This window comes from Polypterus senegalus, chromosome 9, assembly GCF_016835505.1.
Source record: "Polypterus senegalus isolate Bchr_013 chromosome 9, ASM1683550v1, whole genome shotgun sequence".
In the NCBI taxonomy this organism is placed as follows: domain Eukaryota; kingdom Metazoa; phylum Chordata; class Cladistia; order Polypteriformes; family Polypteridae; genus Polypterus; species Polypterus senegalus.
Window position 1 is genome coordinate 131,973,797 of NC_053162.1, and position 24,108 is coordinate 131,997,904.

At 40.5% G+C, this 24,108-nt stretch overlaps 1 protein-coding gene across 2 annotated transcripts in view; it reads left to right on the forward strand.

Annotated features, from left to right (window-relative positions):
* Nucleotides 1–24,108, forward strand: part of npdc1a (neural proliferation, differentiation and control, 1a) — a 51,276-nt gene that overhangs the window by 20,219 nt on the left and 6,949 nt on the right. The window contains exons 2-4 of one of the 2 annotated variants that reach the window (XM_039763887.1): nucleotides 3,228–3,377; nucleotides 21,343–21,432; nucleotides 23,220–23,417. In XM_039763887.1, the coding sequence (XP_039619821.1) occupies nucleotides 3,228–3,377; nucleotides 21,343–21,432; nucleotides 23,220–23,417 (438 nt within the window). Of the gene's footprint in view, nucleotides 1–3,227; nucleotides 3,378–11,037; nucleotides 11,244–21,342; nucleotides 21,433–23,219; nucleotides 23,418–24,108 lie in introns of those variants that run through there. The other variant, XM_039763888.1, reaches the window with a different exon arrangement.

A 24,108-nucleotide genomic window follows, 5' to 3' on the forward strand; every position in this document is an offset into this window, starting at 1 on the left:
TGTTAACAAGCAAACACCACACAGGCAGTTACTTCCAGTCTCCATGGTTTAAGAGACAAGTGTGCTAATCTTTTCTAACATCCAGTTTGTTTATTGTTTGGAGCCAGTCTGAAACAAATGAAAGAATTAGACGATGCTATTTTTGAATGCTCAAATATCTCATGTACATATTTCATTGGCACACGAGAACTCGCCCAATAAAACCAAAACAGTAATGTCTGATGTTTTACCATGCCTAGTTGAACTATGTATATTGGTTTCAGAGCACCTGTATCTATAACCATAAGGAACAATTATCAGATTTTATAGTTACCCACCATTAAATTCCAAATGTGCATTGTATCTTGGCCTAAATGAGTCATTTAAGAGCAATCCCGGAAATGTCACTTGTCTACTTTTTTCTCAGCAGAGCAGCATACGGCTTGTAAATGGAGACTCACTGTTTGTTCTAAACTGGTTACTTAAGAGTCACTATTTTTTTCTATGTATTTTAATTCTGATTAATGGAATTCTGGAGATTTGCTACTCAGAGAAACTGGACTGGAGACAGATGGCCAGTTTGATGCATACTAGGGGCTTGTGCCCACCATTGCCATTTTAAGTGAGTTGAACCCTGGGTCTAATGTTTCAAACATGAGTCATCTTCCTATGCCAAGGAATCCAGCTGTAGTTGTCATAGCAACTGTTTTATGCCTGCCTTCATCCAGCAGGTTTACTGTATGTGGGGAAAGACAGTGTTGCAGGAGTGGAGATGCTGGAGAGAGACATAGAGGAAACTGAACTCTGAACAGCTTACAGTACATTGGGTCCATTAATATGGAATAGTTAGGGACAGAAGATTCCCTGTGTTGACACTGGGGTATAGGGAACATGTGTAACTTTAATTGCTTAAGCAGATGTGTCATTTGGAGCAACAGGAAGGAAATAAATATGAAACACTTGAACCTGTAGGTGGTTAGACAGAGGAAACAAAATAACAACTAGAGGAAGTTAAAAGGGGAAATGTAAGAACCAGTATGGAGACAGGTGGGCACAGGGACTTGAAGACATTTAAACTGAGTGGACACAGAGACCAGTATAGGGTTAGTTGGCATGGATGAACAATATGAACAATGTGGATTTGTCAGTGTGGTCAAAAGTACCACTGCGGATCAGTCGGTTTGCATAAAGGGTTACTGGGTATTAGGCATAGGAAGGAGAAGCTTATTAATGGTTAAAGAATAGAGAGCTAAAATATCACAAGATGGTTAAACAGAGAGGACCCGGGAATCAGTATAGAAGGGATTAGACTCTTTAGAAACAGGGACCAGCTGAAGGCTAACAGCAGGAACCCAAAAAGCAATATAAATTAAAAAGTTGGCACACAGGGGCCAGTTGGGATCAGGTGTCCTAAAAACTGAGAGAACATGGACCAGTCTTAGGATAATTCAAGTGGACAAAGGAGTTAGCACATATTCAAATAAGGAGGACACTGAGATATTAGTGGGTATATATGCAGCTTGAGGATAGGCAGTTTTAAAACAAGGGCTGCTTAGGCTAGACACAGGGACTTCAAAGGGTCAGACAATAACGACACAGGGTTCAGCAGGGAATAGGCAACAAGGACACTGGGTTCAGTAGGGAGTTAGGCAGCATTAGCATGGGAAACACTGGAAAGTTAGGAATCTTGGGACACAGGTACTGGTGAAAATTGGGCAATGTGAACACAATGACCAAAAGGGACTAAGTATTGTAGAGGAGACACAAACACCAGTAGGTGGTCAGGTGGAAAGAACATGGGGCAATGCTATTGCGGACATTGAAACTAATTACGATCAGACAATAAGAAGTAAGAATGAGTATTGCATAGGCAAATAGAGGACGTCATTAAGCAGCTAGGAATCAAAGAATAGAGGTAGAAAGAGTGGAGTTTAAAGATAGGAAAACACTGACCATTACTAGATAAAACAGATAGGACATGGGCACAGGTCTTTAAAAGAGTGGACGCAAGGATTACAAAAGAAGGAATGATAAAGTGGAAACATGGACTATAAAGAAGAAATACTGTATTAAGGAAATGTGTGTACATGAAACAGTGAGGGTAGGACTAGATGACGGAAGAAAAAAATCCATTATGGTCACTGGTAGATTGGTCGCAAGGGTCATTGAGGGAATTTAATAGGGAGCAAGCAGTGGGGGAAGCAGAGATTGTATGAATGGGGGGTACTGCAGGGAGAAGCAAGGCTCAGGAGAGTAAGAGGTTAATGCAAAGTGAGCCTTTGGAACATGGCGAGCTGTTCTACCAGAGAGTGTTTTGGTAGTGTTAAGGGATGTGTTGGGACAACTGGGAATGGATTTGTAGTCTAGTAAGAATCAGTAGAGTTTGGAGGCTTAGGCCCACTTGGATGGGTGGCATTGTGGGCATGGTTCAGAAGAGTTTATGCTGACAGTTGGCACTATAGGATCCAGTGGTTAGTCCCTATTTTGTTATTTTTCCTGTCAGGACAGCTTCAAATTCTTTTCCGGAATACTGCATAAAAACGGTTAGTCGTTATTCAGACGTTGTGCAAAAAATCTTGTTCAGCAGGGTTTGGGCACACTAAGCCATTTTGGGCGTCTTGTTGTGATTATTATTAATTGCTGAGGTACCCAACCTGTTTAGCTACAAAGGTACTGGTTAACAGTGGCCAAGCCTAGTCTTTCAAGCAAACTTTTTAGTGTTTAGGTGCAGCCTACCTAGGGTGTGGCAGGGTGTATTATTTTTTCAGTTTTTGGGCTTTAGGGCCAACATCTTCACGGCAAAGTATACCAAGGTGATTTTCTACATAAAACACATATAATTAGTATAGAACATTTAAAAACCAGAGTAATATTAGGGTTCAGACAGGGAGCCAATTGGTTTATGTACTGAGCTTTCAATAATACATGCAAGTTGATCAAGAGGCTCAGAGAATAACAAATGGTTGAAGCTTTTGTTGTTGTTTGTGGTAGTAGCTTACCAGTTTAGTTTTTAGACCACTGATTAAAGAACATGCTATAGAACAGATCTAAGACACTGACTTCCAAGGCTGGAAAGGGTCTCAGTGGTTGAACTGGCATTAATTCTGTCAGCATACTAGATTTCTGATAGTTGGATCAAAGGGAAAGATCCTCATGGTCCCAAAGGGACTAGTTTTCTGAGGGGCTGTTTTAAAGCTACAGGGTTTTACCCACTAACAAGTCATTTTCTCTGTGTCTTATTACCTCAGTGGACAGCTGCCCTCGTCACTTGGATTGCACTTTGCAGAGACGACAATCCTGCAAGCCTGGGAGTACACAGTGCGGACCCTGCATCGAACCACTGATTGAAAATGAGTATGGAAACTGTGTGCAAAAACAGCAGCAGCACACCACTGGGGGTATGTATAATGCCATTTGTCATAGGGTATGTGAGTGTGATGGACCAAGTGGTCCTTGCAACTGGAAGTCATCTTTTCTTATTAGTCCCTTCCAACAATTTTAGGTTAATTAAGGAAGGGAAAAGATTTCATTAATGGAAAGGACAGAAGGTTGTGAGCACCCCAGTGTTTAAGTAACTTCTCTTCATGTCTCATCTCCCCTTGATCCCATCCTCTAGAAGAAGGGTTCTCAACTTTTTTCCTTAGCATACTCCATGAATATTAATGTTCCAAAGTACCAATTTGTTTAGGTCTTAAATTGTTAGGGCTCTTATTAGGTAAAACTAAAGGCCTTATGTATTTGTTCAATCAAAATAATTTTTTTAGGAGTTTAACAGGGTATTACAGATAGATTTTATGCTTGTGTCTCTTTTAATTTATTGTATTTACACTTTTTAATATGAATGAAAAATAGTAAAATAGAGTAAAAATAGAGTAAAAATCAGAAAGCATTAACATTCTATACTTTTAATTTGCAAAAAATATATAGTTCAGAGCTTGAATTTCATGTGTGACAGGGGGAATTTTCAATCAGAATAACAACAAAAGGTAGGCATTTTATTGGATTGGAGGATTTTAGAATAATAGTGTTTTAAAAACAATGATAATATCAAGGACGAATTATTTATCTTATCATGTGTATGTACTAAATTTATCCACAGTTTCTGTCAGTTAATTGATAGATAAGCAATGCTAAACTATTTAAACATTATTATGTCATTGACACATGAATTAGTAAATATCAAAATAATTCAATATATTTTAATTTGCATTAACTCTTTAAAGCTGCATTTATAAAAATGCACTTTTCAAATTAGGTTTGTCAGGTTTATAATCGTATGCAGTTGTGAGATTGATTCAGTGTTTGAAGAGTAATGTGAAATGAATTCAAAATTTAAATGTTGAACACATGATGCCTGGATTTTCGAGATATTGTCTCACTTTCTTCATTTGTGTACCAACATTATGGCTATCTTTGTGAACTCAAACTTGTCAAATTAAGATTATTGGTTCAGAATTCCTGGAAAACAGCCTGTTGTGTTGTTTTGGAGTTATGTCACATACAGTAAGTGATAAGATCTTGTTGTTGCTTATGTCTGTGTATTAATGAACACTGTAACTGCAGAAATCAGCCACAACTAGAGATTGCATCACATTCGCTCTTGTATCATTCGAATAATAAGCATTTTGGTTTCAAAAAATCTCAGTGAAAGGTAAAAGTTTGGTATTTAGGATGAGACAAAAAATACAGGGATAATTATCAAAAAGTAAAGATAATTTGAAAAATTACTTAGTAACTGAAACAGATATAAGATGATGCAATACAACTCATTTGCAATGTCTTATGGGTAGACAGCACCGCACTCTGATGTTAGTCTAGTTGAAGCCAAGGTCAAATGAACATGGATGCTCTGCTGCAGAATCGCACCACTGTTGAACATCATGCTATAGTGAGATTTCTTTGGGTAGAGGGAGTGAAACCTGCTGAAATTCACTGAAGGATTTTGGCTTGTGTAGATTAGTAAGCTTTTTGAGTACCCATCTTGCACAAACTTTATGGTTCCCCGAGGCCTCATGCACTATTTGGTATGTATAGATCCATAGCTGATATCAAAATGTGCTGCAACAGCAGGCAGTGTAATCTGTCAGTCTTCTCTGATGAAGGCATTGGCCATGTTGTTGTGGACTTGTGTGAGTTGGCTACATTTGTTTGTCCCACTTTAAACCTTTCTACCCATTCATTTACTTTTGAATGAGTCATGCTCTTTCACTTCTGTATTACTCCAACATCCTTAAATGAATTTCAGCAGGATTCACTCCCTCTGCCCAAAGTATTTTCAGTACAGTGCATTGTTCAACAATGGTGCAATAGCACAGCAGAGTGTCCATGTTCATCTGACGTTGGCTTCAACTAGACTGATGACAGTGTGCTGGGCTGTGCGTGTTCAGACTACCCATAAGCCATTGCAAACATATTGTGTTGTGTCAGCTTATATCCATTGCAGTTACTGTCTAATCTTCAAGTTGCCTTTACTTTTTCATTTACCCTTATATTTCATTTCTCAAATTGGTGTAAAATATCCATCTGCTGCTAAGCCTTCCAAGTGATGTAACTGGTGTTAATGTCCCATCTGAGAGTATTTGTGATAGCTGTGCTCAAAAATTTAAAGAATTCCACCATATTGACTGTAGAATCTTTATTTTGTAGAAGAAGGGGTTGTAACTGCTGTTTGTGAAAGTCATTTACCATTTCCACTATCTTGATGGTGTTGAGTACCGGGTCATTGGTGGTGCACCAAGACACAAGACAGGTCACCTCTTTTCTGTATTCTGTTTCATTTCTATTAGTATTTAGTCCAATGATTTTGGTGTCATTGGCCAACTTGATGATTTTAACTGAAGGATCATTGGACTTAAAGTTATTGGAGTACATGGAATAGAGAAGGGGAGAAAGTACACAGCCTTGAGGACATCTGTATTAATATGCAGATGGATTGTGAGGTGGGAGCCCATCAAAACATACTGTTCCCTGTTTGTCAACAAACTGTGAATCTATGTTCAAATGGAGGTAGTTAGATCAGTTTGTAAAAGTTCAGTTAACAATAGTTCAGGGACGAAGGTGTTAAATATTGAACTAAAATCTGCAAGCAGTATTCTGCTGTAAGTTCCTTTACAGTCCAGATGCTCTACCACAAAGTGCAAGCCCATATTAATGGTGCTTTCCAAAGATCTGAAAACTGAAGTGAGTCAAGACGTGGAACAGTAACAGACTTCAGATGGATTAGTACTAGCTGTTCAAATATTTTCATTACAAGTGACATATTTGCAGTAGGCTTGTAATCAATGAGGCAGTCTTATTAACTGAAACCATATGGGAGTTTTAAGTAATAAGCAGGATACTTGCAATCCCGCACCTAAATTCAAAACCTAAAAGCGCTTCTTGAGGTATGCTTGCAATTGATTTGGCTTCCCTGTCCATGTCTTGCACATTGCAGTTTTCTGTTTCACTCCACCTGCCCTTACTCACACTTGTCACTCCTTGTTGTTTATTTTTCTCCGCCCTTCTGTGACATTCATAATTTTACAGGTATACGTATCACAGATTGAAAACTACATTTCAAGAGCCCAAGGGCATCCATGGATCATGGGGCACACTTAGAGACCTCTGTCTGACCTTGAGTTAGCTTAATGATGCTGGTAATGATGTCTGGGAGCTTTTTTCAGGTTCCAGGAGTGTATGTCAGGAAGTGTAGACAGATCGACTAGTGCATCTGATGGATGGTGTGTACACTTTGGGTACATCTCCACCCTGCAGGTGTCACTGTACTGCACTGTATGCCTGCCTCTGTGCATTTCTCTGTCAGTCTTTAAGTTCTGTCATATAGTTTTAGCAGTTAGGGTATGACTGTGCACTGCAAGTGTCAATGTCACATTAAGTTGAGTACTGTGTGTGCAGCTCTGTTAGTGTTTTTCTGTGTGTGGGTGTATCAGCGTGAGTGAGTCTGAGTGTACTGTGTGTGTATGTTTTATGAGGGCAGGTTTCTGTACCACAGGCCTTCTCTCTGCCTGTACAGCTTCTCTTTGTGTAAATTTCCTGTGCCTCTTAGTGCATCATTTTATGTGTGTGATGTGATGTATGTAACCTGTGTATGTCATTTCTTCCTGTGTTTGTGTTTATTTGTGTATGTAAATGTGCTAAATGTGAATATGGTGTAGCTCTCTGTATTGGCTTTGTGCGTCTCAGATTGTATTGCATGTCAATTTTTGTAGTTAATTTTGAACTGTTTTTGCCTGTTTTTTTTGTATTTCTCCCTGTCCTTCTTTGGGAATATTTTCTTTATGTTTGTGAGGCACATCATTTTATCTGTTATTACTATTTTTATGTGAATATTATGTACTGTAGTTCCCTCTGCTCTTACTGTTTATTTTATTAGTGTCTATGTTTTTCTGTGGTTTCCTCCGTCCCTTTGTGAGCCTCTCTGTGTAGTGCTGTGTTTAAGCATACTTTATTTGTATTCCTCTTGGTGGTTCCATATAGTTATGTGTATGTTGTGTTTTTGTGCAGGTAACATTTGTATATCATTTCTGGACTGTGTGTGACTCTATTAGTTTGTATGCGTATGCCTGCTGGTGTTGTGTTTTTCAGTATACATTATATATGTATATGTTTTTAAGCAGTATTTTCTTTTTGCGCCTCTGTTTGTGTATCTTCTGTCAGTTTCAAAATGTACTGTATGTTTAAGTCTTGTGTGCATCATGTTCCCTTTATGCATATCAGATGCAGTATTTAATATATTTGTATATTTTCTCTGCAAATGTGCTTCTATGTCTGTGTGTGTGTGCACATATATCAGCAAATAGTAATGTACTTCTTCTTTTGTGCCTCAACCTTTTTCCAGTGACTATAGCTGGAGTGTGAGTGTTTGTTTCATGTAATGTAATTTGTGCGTGTGTGTGTTTGTCTCTGTGTGTCGTTTATGTATAAGGTCTGTGTGTGTGTGTCCCACACCCTTCGTGTCCATTTCGAGCAGAAGCTTCCCAAATGTCAGTCTCATTAGTGAGGAGCGGTGGGGCTGTGTTATTGATTGCAATGACTCACCGCTCTGGATCATATCTGAAACAGAGAAGCAGGACTGGCAAACCTTGGTGAGTTGGAGCAGCAGACAGGCAGTGCTGCACAGTGGCCCAGTTCAGCACGTTGTTGTCTTACTCTTGTGTTTGTGCATCTGGGCACTAAGCACGAGACTCGGAAAGATTTGTTTGTTTGGTTGGTTCCTAAAGGCTTTCCGACCTTGGCTTCCTTAAGACATAGGAGAGGTCGTGCTCAGTGAAGCTGTGTTTTATGTCTTGTCTGAAATCCACCTGTTTCATTTTCATTTCTAGTTTAGTCCTCCACACTAAGTGGAAATCTTCCAAGTGTTTCATCCTCATGTTGCAACACTATGGTGCAGTGGGTAGCTTTACTTCCACACTTGGCCACCTGCTTGACTGCCAGCTTGAATGCCATTCTGTGTAGATTTGATGTGTTCTACCCATGTTGGTATACATTTCTTGTGGCTATAGTGGTTTCATCCTTTAGTCCATAGATACTGTGCCCTGGAGTGGACTGATTTCTTGTCCAGTGTGGTTCCTTTCTTGTACACAGTATCATTCCAGTAGTCTGTAACTCCTAGCAATCTTATACTAGGAAGGCACCCTCAGAAAATGTGAACGAATATTGCCCTCTTTTGATCAATGCCTGGTGCTAGATTCTGGCAGCATTAAAAAAAAAAAGCCGGATTAGCAGGGTGCCATCTGTCAGCCTGTCTGACCAGGTTCTCACTGTGACATTAGCCAGTGGGCAAGCATTTGTATATCAAGGGGACCAGATCTTGGGCAGGAGTCTTTTCAGTGAACCACAAATTGCCTGCCAAACGAAAGCAAGGAACATCCATCTTGTGAAGCAGAGCACCTGCCAGCATAGCTTACTACATCTTTGATTCAGCAGGGCACAACAATTAAACAAAGTTGAGTGCCTATCAATGTACCTGAGAACCTTTTTTATTAATTCAGATATCCTAAGGAACCAATGCATTTAGTGAGTACACCCATCAAATAAAGCAGAGTACCAATCAATGTAGGCAGGTATCTCTTAATGTTCAGAGGGGCATCAGTCACATGAAGTGTAGCTGAGCACCTGTTAGGTTTAGAGAGGACACACAGTGCATAAAGTAGAGCACTTTATAATGCAGCCGAGGACCTTTTAGCTTCAGAAGGGCATCCATAACATAAGGTTGAACACCTATCAGAGTGGCTGAGAGCCACTTAAGTTCAACAAGGGCACCCATCATATGGAGTAGGCATCTCTCAATGTAGCTGGTGACCTCTTAAGTTTATTAGGTGGTTCCATCTCATCAAGAAGGGTGGCCTATTAGTGTAACTGACAATGTTTTTGTTATTAGTAGCTGAGTGCCTTTCAGTGCAGTTGAGATAATATACAACCCAACACCCCTCATTTAGACCAGCTTTGTATATTTTCAGGTGCCTCATCTTGTTGTTTTTGCGTCCAAGTGGTTACTACAGCTGCTTCTATGATGAGCATTAATTTTTAATGTCCTCTTTGTTGATGCATAGTTGCCACTTTCAGTTAGTTTTTTCCATGACCCCTCAGGCCACAGAACATGCAGTACTAAACCATAGGAAAATATGGAACAAAATCATTAGTGAATGATGTGTGGGCTTGCCAGCTGTATGGAGTCACGCACATCACAGATAGCTACCAGGTGCTCACCAACACGTGACACACAAGATCATTTCTGCTTTACATTTGTGTTGGATGAGGAATATTAGAACTGACTTCAGAAGAACTGCCACAAAAGATCCACATGCTGTCACCTAAAATGTGCTGCTTGAAGTGATGTGTGCCATCTGTCTTAAAATTCTGTGTGGAATCCACACCATCTCACTTACAGTGTTAGGCCATGCTGATTCAGACCATCTGACTTTCAGCATTATAGTATGTGGGGGCCTTACCTTGTGCTGCCATTTGAAATTGGTGTTATCAGAATGATATAATAATGCCACAGAGAGCTGGACATCCTGACTTATAATATGATTCTACATGGGATCTACGACAGTTCACTTGTGTCAGGTGACACTACTTCTTAGACTTCCTGTAAAGTAAAATGTAAGATGAAAGCCATACCAGCGAATGTACTGTATAATGTGATGCCAGGCTAATCTACTCTATGCTGTTCATAATGTGCTGATATATAGGTATATGATTAGTACTATCTGTTTTATAATCTGATGCCACATAGTGGCAACACTTTTGTAATTATAAAGTGATGCCAATATTGTGGCAGGCAGTTAGAGTTAAACTATGATGCCACAATGTATAACCACTGATTTATAATATTTTTTTCACGCTGGTCCACACTATCTCACAGTAGATTATGCACTGTGATACCAAGAACAATCACATTATGCCCAACATAGTGTTCTTCCATATTTGATATATGCAATTTATCAACATGGTGGTGACACAATTTGACTTATATCATGATCCTCAAACTAATCTAAAGTATTTTATAATGATGCCTCATTGTTTTAACACTCTCTGATTTATACTATGTCATTATACTTAAAAACAAAAAAAGTCACATGGGAGCCATTCTAAATTCATTGTAATGCAATAGCATGGAAAACACAATGTTTAACTTATATAATACAATGCCATGATGATCCATATTTGGTCCATTATGCTAACATTAGATGCACATCGTAAGGATGACAATGCTATCATACCCAGCAACATTTTTTTCTTCCACTTTTAGATATATGTTTAAATTAATCTGCTCAGATTACTCAATTGGGCTGTATGTGGTGAAGTTTCTCTTCTTTTCATTTTGAAAAATGATTTAGGACTAGAGAACTTACATTAACTCCTGCACCACACTACCTCAGTGTCAGCATGATTTCAGCCCTTCATTCTGCAGCACTCTGATTCTCAGACTCCCACGTTTGTTCATGCCTACCCTGCTTGTGCGTGATTGGCTGAGAGTGCGTAGGAGTGGGCTGCTGGTATTCCCTGAGTCCAGCGTGTCAAATGCAGTGTAGGATTCATGTATAGAGGATTCCAGTGCCTGACAGCAAAGAGCATTGTAAGCATTATGTGTAGCGTGTGCTCCTGACTGACAATTAGAGCCTATTGCTTCTTGACATTCTGCTTCAACTTCAGCTCTCCTGCTATGAAGTGGCATCCACTTCTGTTACTTGAATGTCTGCTAGCCCTGACCACAATCTGCAACAGCTCTCCAGTTGGCCGCTACTCACCGCTACAGTTAGGTAAGCTCTCAAGTCAGCAGTGGTTGTGGGATGGGGCGGCGATTGACATAAGGGACTTAGCATGTATTTGTGCTCCGCAGTCTTACAGGAAGTTGAATGCTGTTCTGAAAATGCTGTGCATATGAGGAAGGACTCCTTCCTTCATCCCTCCCTCCCTCCAGGTTTCCTTGGCAACCTGTCTCCAAACGAGAGTGATGTTTGTCTCCTAGCAACCACGCTCCTTCCTCCGCAAAGCAGGACAGCCTCTTTTCTGCAGTGAACCTAAGCCCCCCTTTCCTATAATACGCATTTACAAATAGTTAATTTACACAGTATGAGATTTTCTGTTTTGAACATACAAGGTGAAGATTACTATCAACCATGCATGCCATTTACCCAAAGACACATGACATTTGTAGAGGAATAAACATGGTATAGTCTTGTGCTCTCCAGCCATGTGTCTAGGCAAAGAGGTCTTCTCTCTGTAGACAAACCTCTGTGCCCAAGGTCATCCTGGTCAGCTTTGAGTGTCGGCAACTGAAAGATGTTGCTCATTTACAGAAACCTTTAAAGGAAATTCCATTAGTCTGAATTAAGGAGACTCCATTAGTCTGAAAGTTAGCAACGTTTTCTAGGTGTGACTTATGGCTTGTCAAAGGTTTACTATTTTCTTTCTAAACAACTGTTTATCTGTTTAAATAATTTCATTGTTGTTAAAATTTGAGACGTATAGATCACAGGTTGTGCTTACATTTTTATGCGAGACACCCAGCACTAAGTCTCAAAGTTACACTTCTAACCTCTTACTATTGTCTCTTTAAGGTTTTCCGCGTACAGTGTTTTTTTTTTTATTCTTTATTTAAATTTCGTCATGATCGTACATGCTTCTTTCAATGTACGACGAATTTTTGAATGCTCTTTTTCATTCTGTACCTCGATTGATTTACCTAAATCATAGCTGCAATATTCTCATCTTCCAGCAGAGGGGAGTGTGGGTGCGCTCCTCGATAAAAGCTTGCGCGAAGACGGCTTGTCCTAAAAGACTGAAGTGAAAGTAGAAACGAATTGGAGAAACTTGGGCACGCCTCCCAAGTACACGAGTGTCTGCTTAGTTCTCCACTGTAAATCTGAGTAATCGTGGGTGTGAACGTGACTGTGATATGATAGCGTGGGTTCTCTACAGGAACGTTTTCGTTGGTATCCGAAAGACCAGGCACGTTAGGTAATCTGGCTGTAATAAATTGGCGTGGAGATGTGCGTGGATGATACGTGATTCTGTGATGGTCTGGTGTTCTAACATTTAATCCATCTTAATCAGATTGTGCTTTTGTCAAAAACGGTTAGGTTTACACGGAGTAGACTATTGCTGTTTCAAAAATGAATGTTTGTTTGATGAAGATATACTGTAGGCTATATATAAAAAATTATGAAACGCGTAGTTTTTGCGTAACACTTTTTTTTGTCAATTGCAAGTGTGCCTCACCTGCGCAGAACTCGAAAGTGCTGGTTGTTTCGGTAACTAGAATTTGATGTTAGAGCACTTGGCATCCCATCTAGCGTTGGCTCAAGTGTTGCTCCATTAAATAATAGGGTTTGTAAATGAATACACGAATTGAAATATAGATAGATATTATATTTTTTCGACTGGTTGCTATAAAGCTGGAATGCTGACCATCCTTCCAGTACTTACCTGAAAATAGCATTTATGTTCCGCCTTTAGATTCACAATAAAATGTATAAATTCAGGGTAAATGCAGTACACACATATACAGTATTCTCTCATTGCCAGTGCAGAGGTTGTCCAGAAACCCCCTTCGCGAAGGCTGAAGGTCTGTGGGTTTTTTGGATCTCAGCTACAGAATAGGTGGAGGATCGAGCGCAAGTAAAGGGCAACATTAACTTGGATCGATATCGCGCTATGGTATACCGAAGGAATATGAACAGAAATAGTGGGCAGTAACCAGTCTAAATAGCGAACAAGACAAATGCCAGTGTGCTTCCAGAGCAGCACACGTAACACTGGCGGCTTTTTTTTTACTTATCTTGCCATTACAGTTGCTCAATACGAGCGCATCCGATGTCAGCGCTAGAGGCTCCTTTCGGGGGAGACACGCTTCGTGGCTTTTGCTCAGAAATCACGGCGGCAAGTCATATTGGTTATCTTTTCTGCATCTATTAATTGTTGCGAGTAATGACATTTTCTGTTTGCCGACTTACTGCAATTTTCCAGACAATTAACTCCTGGCAATGTCCGGTGGTGTCGCAGTTTAGCTTTGCCGTAGTATAGCTTGACAGCATGACGTTTATAAATGTACCCCATATCTGCTAGGGATGTTCTCTCAGTTGTTAGGGAAGTAAATACTTATGTATTAGGCCAATTAATAACTTTTAACAGGCCAAATGCAAGGAACTGCATGTATTTGAGGATACCTTTCAGGGTTGATTCCTTCCTGTACCCAGTGCGTTCGGGGTAGGCTGAGGCTTCCTGAATTGATGAATAGATTGTTTACTGTGAATCTGTGTCCAGATTATGTTTCTATATTCCACAACCCTCAAACAAGGAAAGATTCTTTTGTCATAAAGTTTAATTTATTGAATAAAAATAATTGGAAAAATGTGTGAGTTAAATGCAAGAATCAGGCGGCATGGCATCAAAATAATTTGATGAAGAACAGGGGTGGTGTCACAAAACCACATTAGATAGAACAGCCCCGTCATGGCTGTGCTGCAAGTGCTAATGTGACATGTGGTGTTGCAGCATTGATCTCCAACAGAGCTGTTTCTGACCTGGGGCTCCATCCCTTTTTTGAGCCTCCTGTTTCATCCTGTTATGTTGAGAATCCCTGTTTTCATCCTGCTTTTGGAGCTGTGTTTTGTAGAGTGAGTCACATGCTGCCTCCCCTTTCTACATTGTGGTGTGTTTGAGTTGACCCACTCAGGCCATGTTTAAAGAAAAGTTACAGAATCCATGTGAACAAGCCAACTCGGGTGACTGAATATGGGCTGTGTTATTGTGAACATAATAAACAAGTAGTCTCTTTTTTATATAATGCCCTTCATGATGAAAGGGACTTTTCTAAAGAAGTAAGTGAAGTGACATACTCAGGAGTTACTCAGTAATATTACACTTTTGTACCTTTTGGTATCCAGTCCAGCTCTTCGTCTTCATTAATGCTGTGCTTACATGCTGTAGGCCAGACAGAAAACATAAAAGTTGCAGTAGAGAGATGTATGTGACTATCCATCAAAGATAGTGAGAAAAATGGTGCTACCCAATTTAACATTTCACTTCATTTAATACAAAAAATGAAGAAAAAAAACAATAACCAGTTATTTAACTCCACCATGTCAGTTCATTCTTAAATCATAGATTTTTTTTTCCTTTCTAGTGATACATGTATCATCCAAGTGATTTGAAGCCTAAAACGGATGAGTAATTTTCAGTTCTTCACTTTTTCTTAGGTTTCCTTCTGAGCACTTAATTAGACATGGTTGTATATGGAGACAAGTGAGATAGAGAACTGTTGGTTCCCTGTCATTTGAATTGTATTGCTAATAAGAAGCAGTTAAAGTAATGAATGCATATGTTTAAGATGAACATGAGCAGTTAAAGATTTAAAATCTTAACAAATGAGACAACTAAAATAAGCAGCAAAATGTCACTTGAGCAATAAGTGCTTCATTAGCAATGAATGATTTCTCATGAAGGAATTGGGTTGAAATTTAAACCTGAAGCCACTGTGACCCCCACCCCACCCCACCCAGGACCGATGTTGCTCAGCCCTGATGTAAAGGGTCTGAGTCTTAAATAGCAAATAAATTAAATTAAGTTACTAATTAAGAACATGGTTAGAATGAAAACCTGTAGCCACCGTGGCTCTCCAGGATAAGAGTTGGCCACCCTTGTCTATGCAATAAATGGCCTTATGGATTATAGCAATGTTTCTTGAGCTATGTGTTGTGGACATGTTTGAGATGGTTTGTCACACGATTGTGTAGTAACACCTTCTGTTTCTACAGCCCGTATATAGCCTGCCCTACTGTCACAAATGCTGTCCAACAGACGCCCTCTGTAACTCCCTGCAGTTCACTGGACACACTTAAACTCGAGGATGACAGTGTGCATGCAACTAGCAATTGATGAGCTATCTCAGAGAAAACAGTAAAGTGGTTAAGGACAATTACATTGGTCATTCTACCAGCAGATATACTGTATTTCTTTGAAAACCAAGAACAAATAGTTCTCATACATCTTGCCCACATTAGCCTGTGCAGAAGTGTGGTCTTGATGTCAGGGTTGTATGCTACTGTAATTGCACTTTCAGCAGCCATCAGCATCTGGTCGGTGCCTCATTACATGTTCACAGTTACAGCATAAATCTTTAACAGAGATGCAAAGAAGTTTTACATTAAGTTTATCTTGCATCATCCATCCATCCATCCATCCTCTTCCGCTTATCCGAGGTCGGGTCGCGGGGTAGCAGCTTAAGCAGAGAGGCCCAGACTTCCCTCTCCCTGGCCACTTCTTCCAGCTCTTCCGGGAGAATCCCAAGGCATTCCCAGGCCAGCCGGGAGACATAGTCCCTCCAGCGTGTCCTGGGTCTTCCCCGGGGCCTCCTCCCGGTTGGACGTGCCCAGAACACCTCACCAGGGAGGCGTCCAGGAGGCATCCTGATCAGATGCCCGAGCCACCTCATCTGACTCCTCTCGATGCGGAGGAGCAGCGGCTCTACTCTGAGCCCCTCCCGGATGACCGAGCTTCTCACCCTATCTTTAAGGGAAAGCCCAGACACCTTGCGGAGGAAACTCATTTCAGCCGCTTGTATTCGCGATCTCATTCTTTCGGTCACTACCCATAGCTCATGACCATAGGTGAGGATAGGAGCGTAGATCGACTGGTAAATTGAGAGCTTTGCCTTACGGCTCAGCTCCTTTTTCACCACGACAGACCGATGCAGAGCCCGCATCACTGCGGATGCCGCACCGATCCGCCTGTCGATCTCACGCTCCATTCTTCCCTCACTCGTGAACAAGACCCCGAGATACTTGAACTCCTCCACTTGGCGCAGGATCTCTCCCCCAACCCTGAGAGGGCTCTCCACACTTTTCCGGCTGAGGACCATGCTCTCGGATTTGGAGGTGCTGATTCTCATCCCAGCCGCTTCACACTCAGCTGCGAACCGATCCAGAGAGAGCTGAAGATCACGGCCTGATGAAGCAAACAGGACAACATCATCTGCAAAAAGCAGTGACCCAATCCTGAGTCCACCAAACCGGACCCCTTCAACACCCTGGCTGCACCTAGAAATTCTGTCCATAAAAGTTATGAACAGAATCGGTGGCAAAGGGCAGCCCTAGCGGAGTCCAACTCTCACTGGAAACGGGCTCGACTTACTGCCGGTAATGCGGACCAAGCTCTGACACCAGTTGTACAGGGACCGAACAGCTCTTATCAGGGGGTCTGGTACCCCATACTCCCGGAGCACCCCCCACAGGATTCCCCGAGGGACACGGTCGAATGCCTTTTCCAAGTCCACAAAACACATGTAGACCGGTCGGGCAAACTCCCATGCACCCTCCAGGACTCTGCTAAGGGTGAAGAGCTGGTCCACTGTTCCGCGACCAGGACGAAAACCACACTGTTCCTCCTGTCACCCATCTTCTTCTTTCAGCTGCTCCCATTAGGGGTTGCCACAGCGGATCATCTTCTTCCATATCTTTCTGTCCACTGCATCTTGTTCTGTCACACCCACCACCTGCATGTCCTCTCTCACCACATCCATAAACCTTCTCTTAGGCCTTCCTCTTTTCCTCTTTCCTGGCAGGTCCATCCTTAGCATACTTCTCCCAATATACTCAGCATCTCTCCTCTGCACATGTCCAAACCAACGTAATCTTGCCTTTCTGCCTTTGTCTCCCAACCATCCAACTTGAGCTGACCCTCTAATGGACTCATTTGTAATCTTGTTCATGCTCGTCACACCCAATGCAAATCTTAGCATCTTTAACTCTGCTACCTCCAGCTCTGTCTCCTGCTTTCTGTTCAATGCCACCGTCTCCAACCCATATAACATAGCTGGTCCCACTACCATCCTGTACACCTTCCCTTTCACTCTTGCTGATATCCGTCTGTCACATATCACTCCTGACACTCTTCTCCACCCATATGATACAAATAATGAATACAGATTTGTTAGTAATAATTAAGCTGTGCACGCAGTTTATTGAATTATTAAATTAAAACCAGGATGTTAAACTATTTGTGAGCTCACTTAGAAAAATATATTTTTAATGGAGGATATCCTTTGAAAAACATTATTTAAAAAAAGCTATTAAAGACAAAGTAAATAAATAGAATTTACTCATTACTTTTACCACATTATTTCTTATCCTTTGCCATAAGTCAAGTGATAAAGTTATGTGGCTATTCATACTGCCAGTTCAAAAATTAACAAAACCTCAAGTTGTACCCATTATATAGAATTCATTTTTCTCAACTAATCTAAAGTTTAACACTAAGTATTTATACTGGCAGTGATATTCTTCAGAAACCTATTTCCTGTTTTGAATGAAAATTATTGTTTTATTGACAATATGTTTGCTTTTCACTTTTAATAATATTATGTGAGAAATATGCTTGGATCGAAGACAAAAAATCAGTTTTTTATCACATGGCAATTGTTATTCATTTATGTATGACTTCTACAACTTATCATTTTCACAACTTATTGAACTGTCTTCTGACCTGTATATTAAGGCAATATAAAAATAACTGTATTGACACGACAACTTTAGAGGTTCAAAGTTGTGAAAAATATCCAGCACTGAGTGAAAACGCTCTTGAAAGTACTTCTTCGTTCTCACTCAACCTACATGTGTGAAACTGCTATTACTGCTCTTAGTGCTGTAAAAACAAAACACAAGTAGAACCAACTTTGAGACTTGAGACCAACTTCTGTTAAGTTTAATATTGAAAAGCTAGTGAGTGAAATGCAAGCACAGGGCTCCAATTGGATATTCTGGGATTCATATGAACCTATAGTACATAAGCAACATGTATGTAATCAGTATGCATGTAACCACTAAATTGTATGGGTAACTTGTTTTTCATTAATAATAAGACATAATCTCCTTGTCATCTGAAAACTAATTTCCAACTTTTGTCATTGAATATTGGCCAATCCATCTATTGAATGAAAAATAATTAAGGGTTTATGGCATTGATATTATATATAAGCTGGTGGTCCGCAACATATGTGTAGGTGGAAAAGTGGTCCTTGGATGTAAAAAGTTGAGAACCACTGCAATACACCTGTAGTGTATTCAGTTTAGTTTAATTTTCAGGAAAATAAAAAATATAGAACTAATTTTCTTTTTGAGCAGACCAAGCAGCAATCTCACACTTCTGCCAAAATGTCAACTGGAAATTCCCAAAAACACAAAATCGCACTGCACATGCATCTAGCATAAGTCATGCTGCATTGCTTATGTGTGAGGAATTAGGTCAGCTTATTCTTCATTGAAGTCAAGCATTTAAACAGATGTACAAACATAATTCAGCAACAGAAAAAGTGACCCTGTAAAGCAAATAAGAGTAGAAAATTCACCTTTACCAAAATTTTATGTTTATTGTAAAAACAAAGTGGTCTTCCAGTAAAAGAAAGACATTCAAATCTTGCAGTAGAGAATGGCATTACAGTGGACTGAAGGTTGCAGATACTGTAGATATAAAAGTTGGGTTACTTCATGTTAAAGTGAAAGCAAAATTAAGCAATCTGATAGGGAAGCATTGGCATGAGTGAGACATTTGTGGCACAGTACCCGGGTTCAAATGTGGTTGTCACCTATGAGGAGTTTGCACATTTGCCCTGTGTCTGTTTAAGGTTTTTCTTCCCAAAGACATACAGATTAGTTTAACAGGTGAATGTAAATTGGTACCAGTGTGTGTGTGTGTTGGTGTGTGTAAAATGGACTGATGACTGGCAGTCCAGATTTGTTTCTCACCTTAATCGTTCTACTGTCAGGATAGGCTCTGACCCCCGTGACCCTGAAATGGTTTGAGAATGTTATGTTATGGTATTTTCGGATTGGTACTAGTTCTCATCTTGCGTGTGGTGGGTTATTTCGATGAAAATGATCTGAAGTTAAAAATGAGCTGTTAGGGTTTGTCATCACTCACTGCACCTGCCTGTACCTTCTTATTTCACGTTATCAGTTCTCTTTCTCTCATTCCATATAGTTGTCCTCCATTAACACCCCCCTCTCACATGTACACAAAATTCTCTTTGCACACATCCCCCCATCAGGTGCAGTTTAGGGCCTCTGTCCCTGCTGAATGGTGGGGAGCCGGATGGTAATTGATCCACCCTCCTGTGGAGTTCCTTCCATGCCACACACAGTCTTGCAGGCCTCAGTTGCTAGGCGCAGGTCTGGCCCCGCTGTGTGGAATGGCTGCTTTTTGTTATCAACCTGATGTGGCCGGAGAACAACATTTTTAACTGCTGTGCTTTTGTCTGTTACACACACACCTCCTGTTCTAACTCACCCTGCCTCCCCGCAGCTTAGCTTGTTCTCTGGTAGTCAGTATTTCTATCATCCTGTCTTTTATTCTTGGCCATCAGTCTCTTTTTAGATGTACCAAGAAGGCTATGTCCAGTAAGAGGATGATTCCTGTATAGCCAACCAAATTCAACCTCGGTAGTTAATCAACCACAAACTGGAAGTTAGACAGGGGGTGCACTATACACATCCTTGAATTACCCTCATTTAACAGGATGGGCTTATGCAGCCTTGAAATCTAACAGGTGCCAGAACCTTGGCTGATACCTGCCATTCCCATAATGCCTGCTGGCATAAGCCAAAGTGCTCTATTATTCTGATAGAAAGTGTATTTAAAAAACTGAATGAATGAATGGATGAAATTTGTTCTTATATATGGAGTGATTCATTGGCACAATGTGTAGTTTTCATCTGCTTCTTTTGAGATCTGCAGCCTCCTTTTTCAGATTTAAGATATACAGCCCATGTGATTGACAGATAAGACTGACAGGCAAAATTTACCTGTATGTGTTGTGGAACGAGCCCCGAACACAGACAGGTAGACATGCTAAAAAGCACCACCACACGTTTATTTACACTAATATTTACAGTAATAAAGTGCGCACAACCCACTTCACCCCAAAGTCCAGGCCTTTCTCACACTGCCTTTCTCTTCTGGCTGCCTCCACTCCTCTCCTCTCTTCCAAGACTTCGTCCTTCTTCCACCCAACTCCAGCCCCCAAATGGGGGGAGGCGGCCCATTAAATACACACCTGGTTGTGCTCCAGGTGCTTCCCAACACTCTTCCGCTGGCACTCCCCTGTGTGGCGGAAGTGCCGGCTGCGCACCCGGAAGCACTCCGGGTGTCCCGGGTCCTCTTCCCCCCAGCACTTCTGGGTGTGGCAGAAGTGCTGAGGTCCAGGGCTCCAAAGGCAGCGGGGGCACCCCTTGGCGGTGACCACGGGCCCCTACAGGGTTGAGCTTCATAGCTCTGTACCCGTGGCCCCCAAAGCAACCAGGGCGGTCGCCCCCTCGTGATCTGGAGGAGGTGCAAGCCCTCCTCCGGTCCTTCTGGCCATCCCAACTGGGCAGCAGCCCCAGCCACTCGCCACAGTGTGTATATATAAATATAAATATATATATATATATATATGTGTATGTACTGTATGTAAACAGGCTTGTGTGAGATGTGGGTGATATACTTATTAGTATGCCCTTGGTTTGTTCTGTATTTTGTGTTTCCATCTTGTAGTTATTGATGCATCTCCAATAACCCTGAATGAAAGAAGAAGGCCAATCAGTATGTTTGATTTAATAAGTTATCTAATGAATAAAAACATGAGTGACTTTAAAGAACCCACACTTTAAATTAAGTTTAGCCTCTGTTGTGTTAATCTTTGTTTCATCTTAGTCGCTTTTCTTTTTGTATGGCTGTTGCTTTTACACTGTTCTTCTAGGCATTCATCCATCACAACTATTGGATGAAGAACAAGAAGGATGATATCCAGAGCTTGAGAGCCTTCTCTCTCTCTTTTATAATTATTTTGGAATTTTTCAAACTCTCCATTTTTGTATGTTTCAGGGAACCTTGCCAACGTGGATGAGGAAATTGATTATTTGGCCTCAGTTGTCACCAAGCAAGGACTCCAGAAACAGCACCTCTCTCAGGAAGGTAAACATTACTGCAGGCAGCAAAAAACAGCTATGTCTCCGAGGCTCATACTGTCTGGTATTAATGTCTAAAATGCTAGAGTTTCTTGTGTGAGAGGTTGTTTTTCAATCAGAATGTGATATTCCCCATTTCATCCCCCTGTGATCTTATCTGTGAGATTGCACTGCATTCCTGTTGCTGGAGGTCCATTGATTGCACTGACATTTAACTGTTATTTCTTGCATCAGTCATGCATCCTGATGGCTGAATGGGGACTTTGAATATTACTACATGTTTCTTGTGCCCTTTGTCATCTAGCCATAGGCTAGTCCACTAGTATATAGGCTCAGCAGCAGCCTGTCCAAACAAATCGGTTTAAAGTAGGATAAGAGGGTAACAGTTATGATGCAAGTTTCTTTCATCTTTCTTGAATCTCCCTCATGGCTAATTCAGCCTGCTTTTCTTCTTTTGAACTTCACATCAACATGTATAATATATCAAAGAATTATTTATGGTGGAGTTAACACAGACAGTGCTACCTCATGAAGAATAACTCTGTCAATGTCTGGAAGAAAGAACATGATGCTATAGTAGTCACCTGAAGGAGATTTTTTTGGAGTGACCATTAACTAGTTTAGTGGAAGTAGGCCAGGAATTGACATGTCTGGAATACACGAAAAAAGAATATGTTTAAACAGATGCTTATATTCCATATGTCCTGTAATCCTCTGCTTCTTTGTCATTTCAATGTAGAAATCCTTTAATAACTTTACTCACAAATGCCATCAAATTCAGTCCACAAATGCCCCCTGCCTTTCACATGCTTTGCTGTTTCAAGTTGCGTTATTACTCAGTAGACGGGAACTTCATGAAAAATAAAAAAAGACTGCCAGTTTAAATTATATGAATGCTGCTTATACACAAATATTATTTTTTGACCTTGTGATAGTGTTAACCTCAAATTAAATAAACATTGATTGTTACAATGCAATGGAGGGACACTACAGTACCTAGAAACAGGGAACAGCCCATGTCATGAATAAAGAACATAATAGACTAGAAGTGAAAGACAATCAAGTTGTTCTTTAATGCCACTGTTATTTTTTGATTACACATAATTGTGTGGGTAGCTTTGTGGCACAGTGGTTAGCAATGCTGCCTCATAGCTTCGTGAAACTGGGGTTGAATCTTTGCCCAGTGTGGAGCTGGCACTTTCTCACCGTGTCTGAATGTATTTTCCTCTGGTTACTGTTTTTCCTTCCTCCTCTCAAGAACATGCAGGTTAGATTAACTGACAATTCTGTGTTGAGTCAGTATGAGTGAGGATGTACCGTGTGTTTGTATATATATGCGTGTGTGTGTAAAAAAAATTAATATACATATACTGTATGCTACAAAAAGGAAACAAAATGATAATCACAGAACCAGCTAAATGACTTTTTTCTGTTTCACACAGTCGTCTAAAGCCAGATTCAACACATTGCCAAACTAACTGACATGCCGTTTCTCAGTTTAGTTTTGCTGTGATGATACAGTTGGTAATAGCTTTGTATTACATTCACATTCTGGTGCTGTCAACTTAAACACTTAAAAATTTCATCAGGTATGTCACCTTGCTTAAATTGGCGAGATTAATCTGTAGATTCTGACTGAGTGACCATGGGAACAGGATATTATGGAGCCAATCCACTCTCCTTGTCTTTGGGCCTCTGAGATTATCAGTTTCTGAAAGGGTTATGCTGCCCTTCAGCCTTGTATGGTATTTTTGTGTTTCGTTTCACAGTTAAAAACTAGTCTATCTTCCACAGCTTTACTGCCCCCTCTGACAGAGGACAAGCCTAAGGCCCTTGGCAGTAATGAGGTCCAAAATCGGTTGGCTGCCCAAATTCAGCTTGAGCAATCCAATGGCAGCCTCACAACAGTTGCAGGAACTACAGTTATGAAGGTGACAGAGAAAAGTGGACCGGTGGCATCACACTATCCAGCTACGGATGCCATAATTTTTGGTACGTAAGGGGCAGGACTGCCATAACTGTAGACATTTAAGGACTCACTTCGACTAGTCTAATGTGGTTGTTTAACATGGACTTTAATTTTGGTGTGGTGTGAATTAACAAAGACTGGTAATTTATTTGGGTGGGGTGGAATGGGCTGAGGAATCCTTTGGTATCTGTTGTAAATTTACTGAAGTAATTTTCCAAAAATCTGATGTGTCCAGCACATGGCTTTCTCCAGATCAACCTTTGATTTTGAGATTTTGACCTCATAACAACACTTTTCCTTTGAATACATCTCTAGTGTATGTTATCTTTGTAGAGCAAAATCTACCAAAGCAATTCTTAATAAAATCAATAGACTTCCAGCATTTTAATGGTATAATAGCTACCAAGTTTCATTTGAATGGAGTAATTAATTTGTGATACATCTTCTTCACTGTTTCACATTGTCACATGTACATACATAACCTGAAAGGTGGCAATTTCAAGTTCAGAGGTGCATAAAATATGTAAATTAATTTAAACTTTATTTTTTTCCCATTTATACTGTATGTATGTATGCATAGGATGAATACACATTTGTAATATGGAGTATGTAAGAATCCCTAGAGAGATCTAACTCAAAATAGCACTTAATGCTTTTAGAGATTTGGGTTATGGTGTTGCGGGACTTTCTCTCAGAGCATGCAGTGGCATCAGC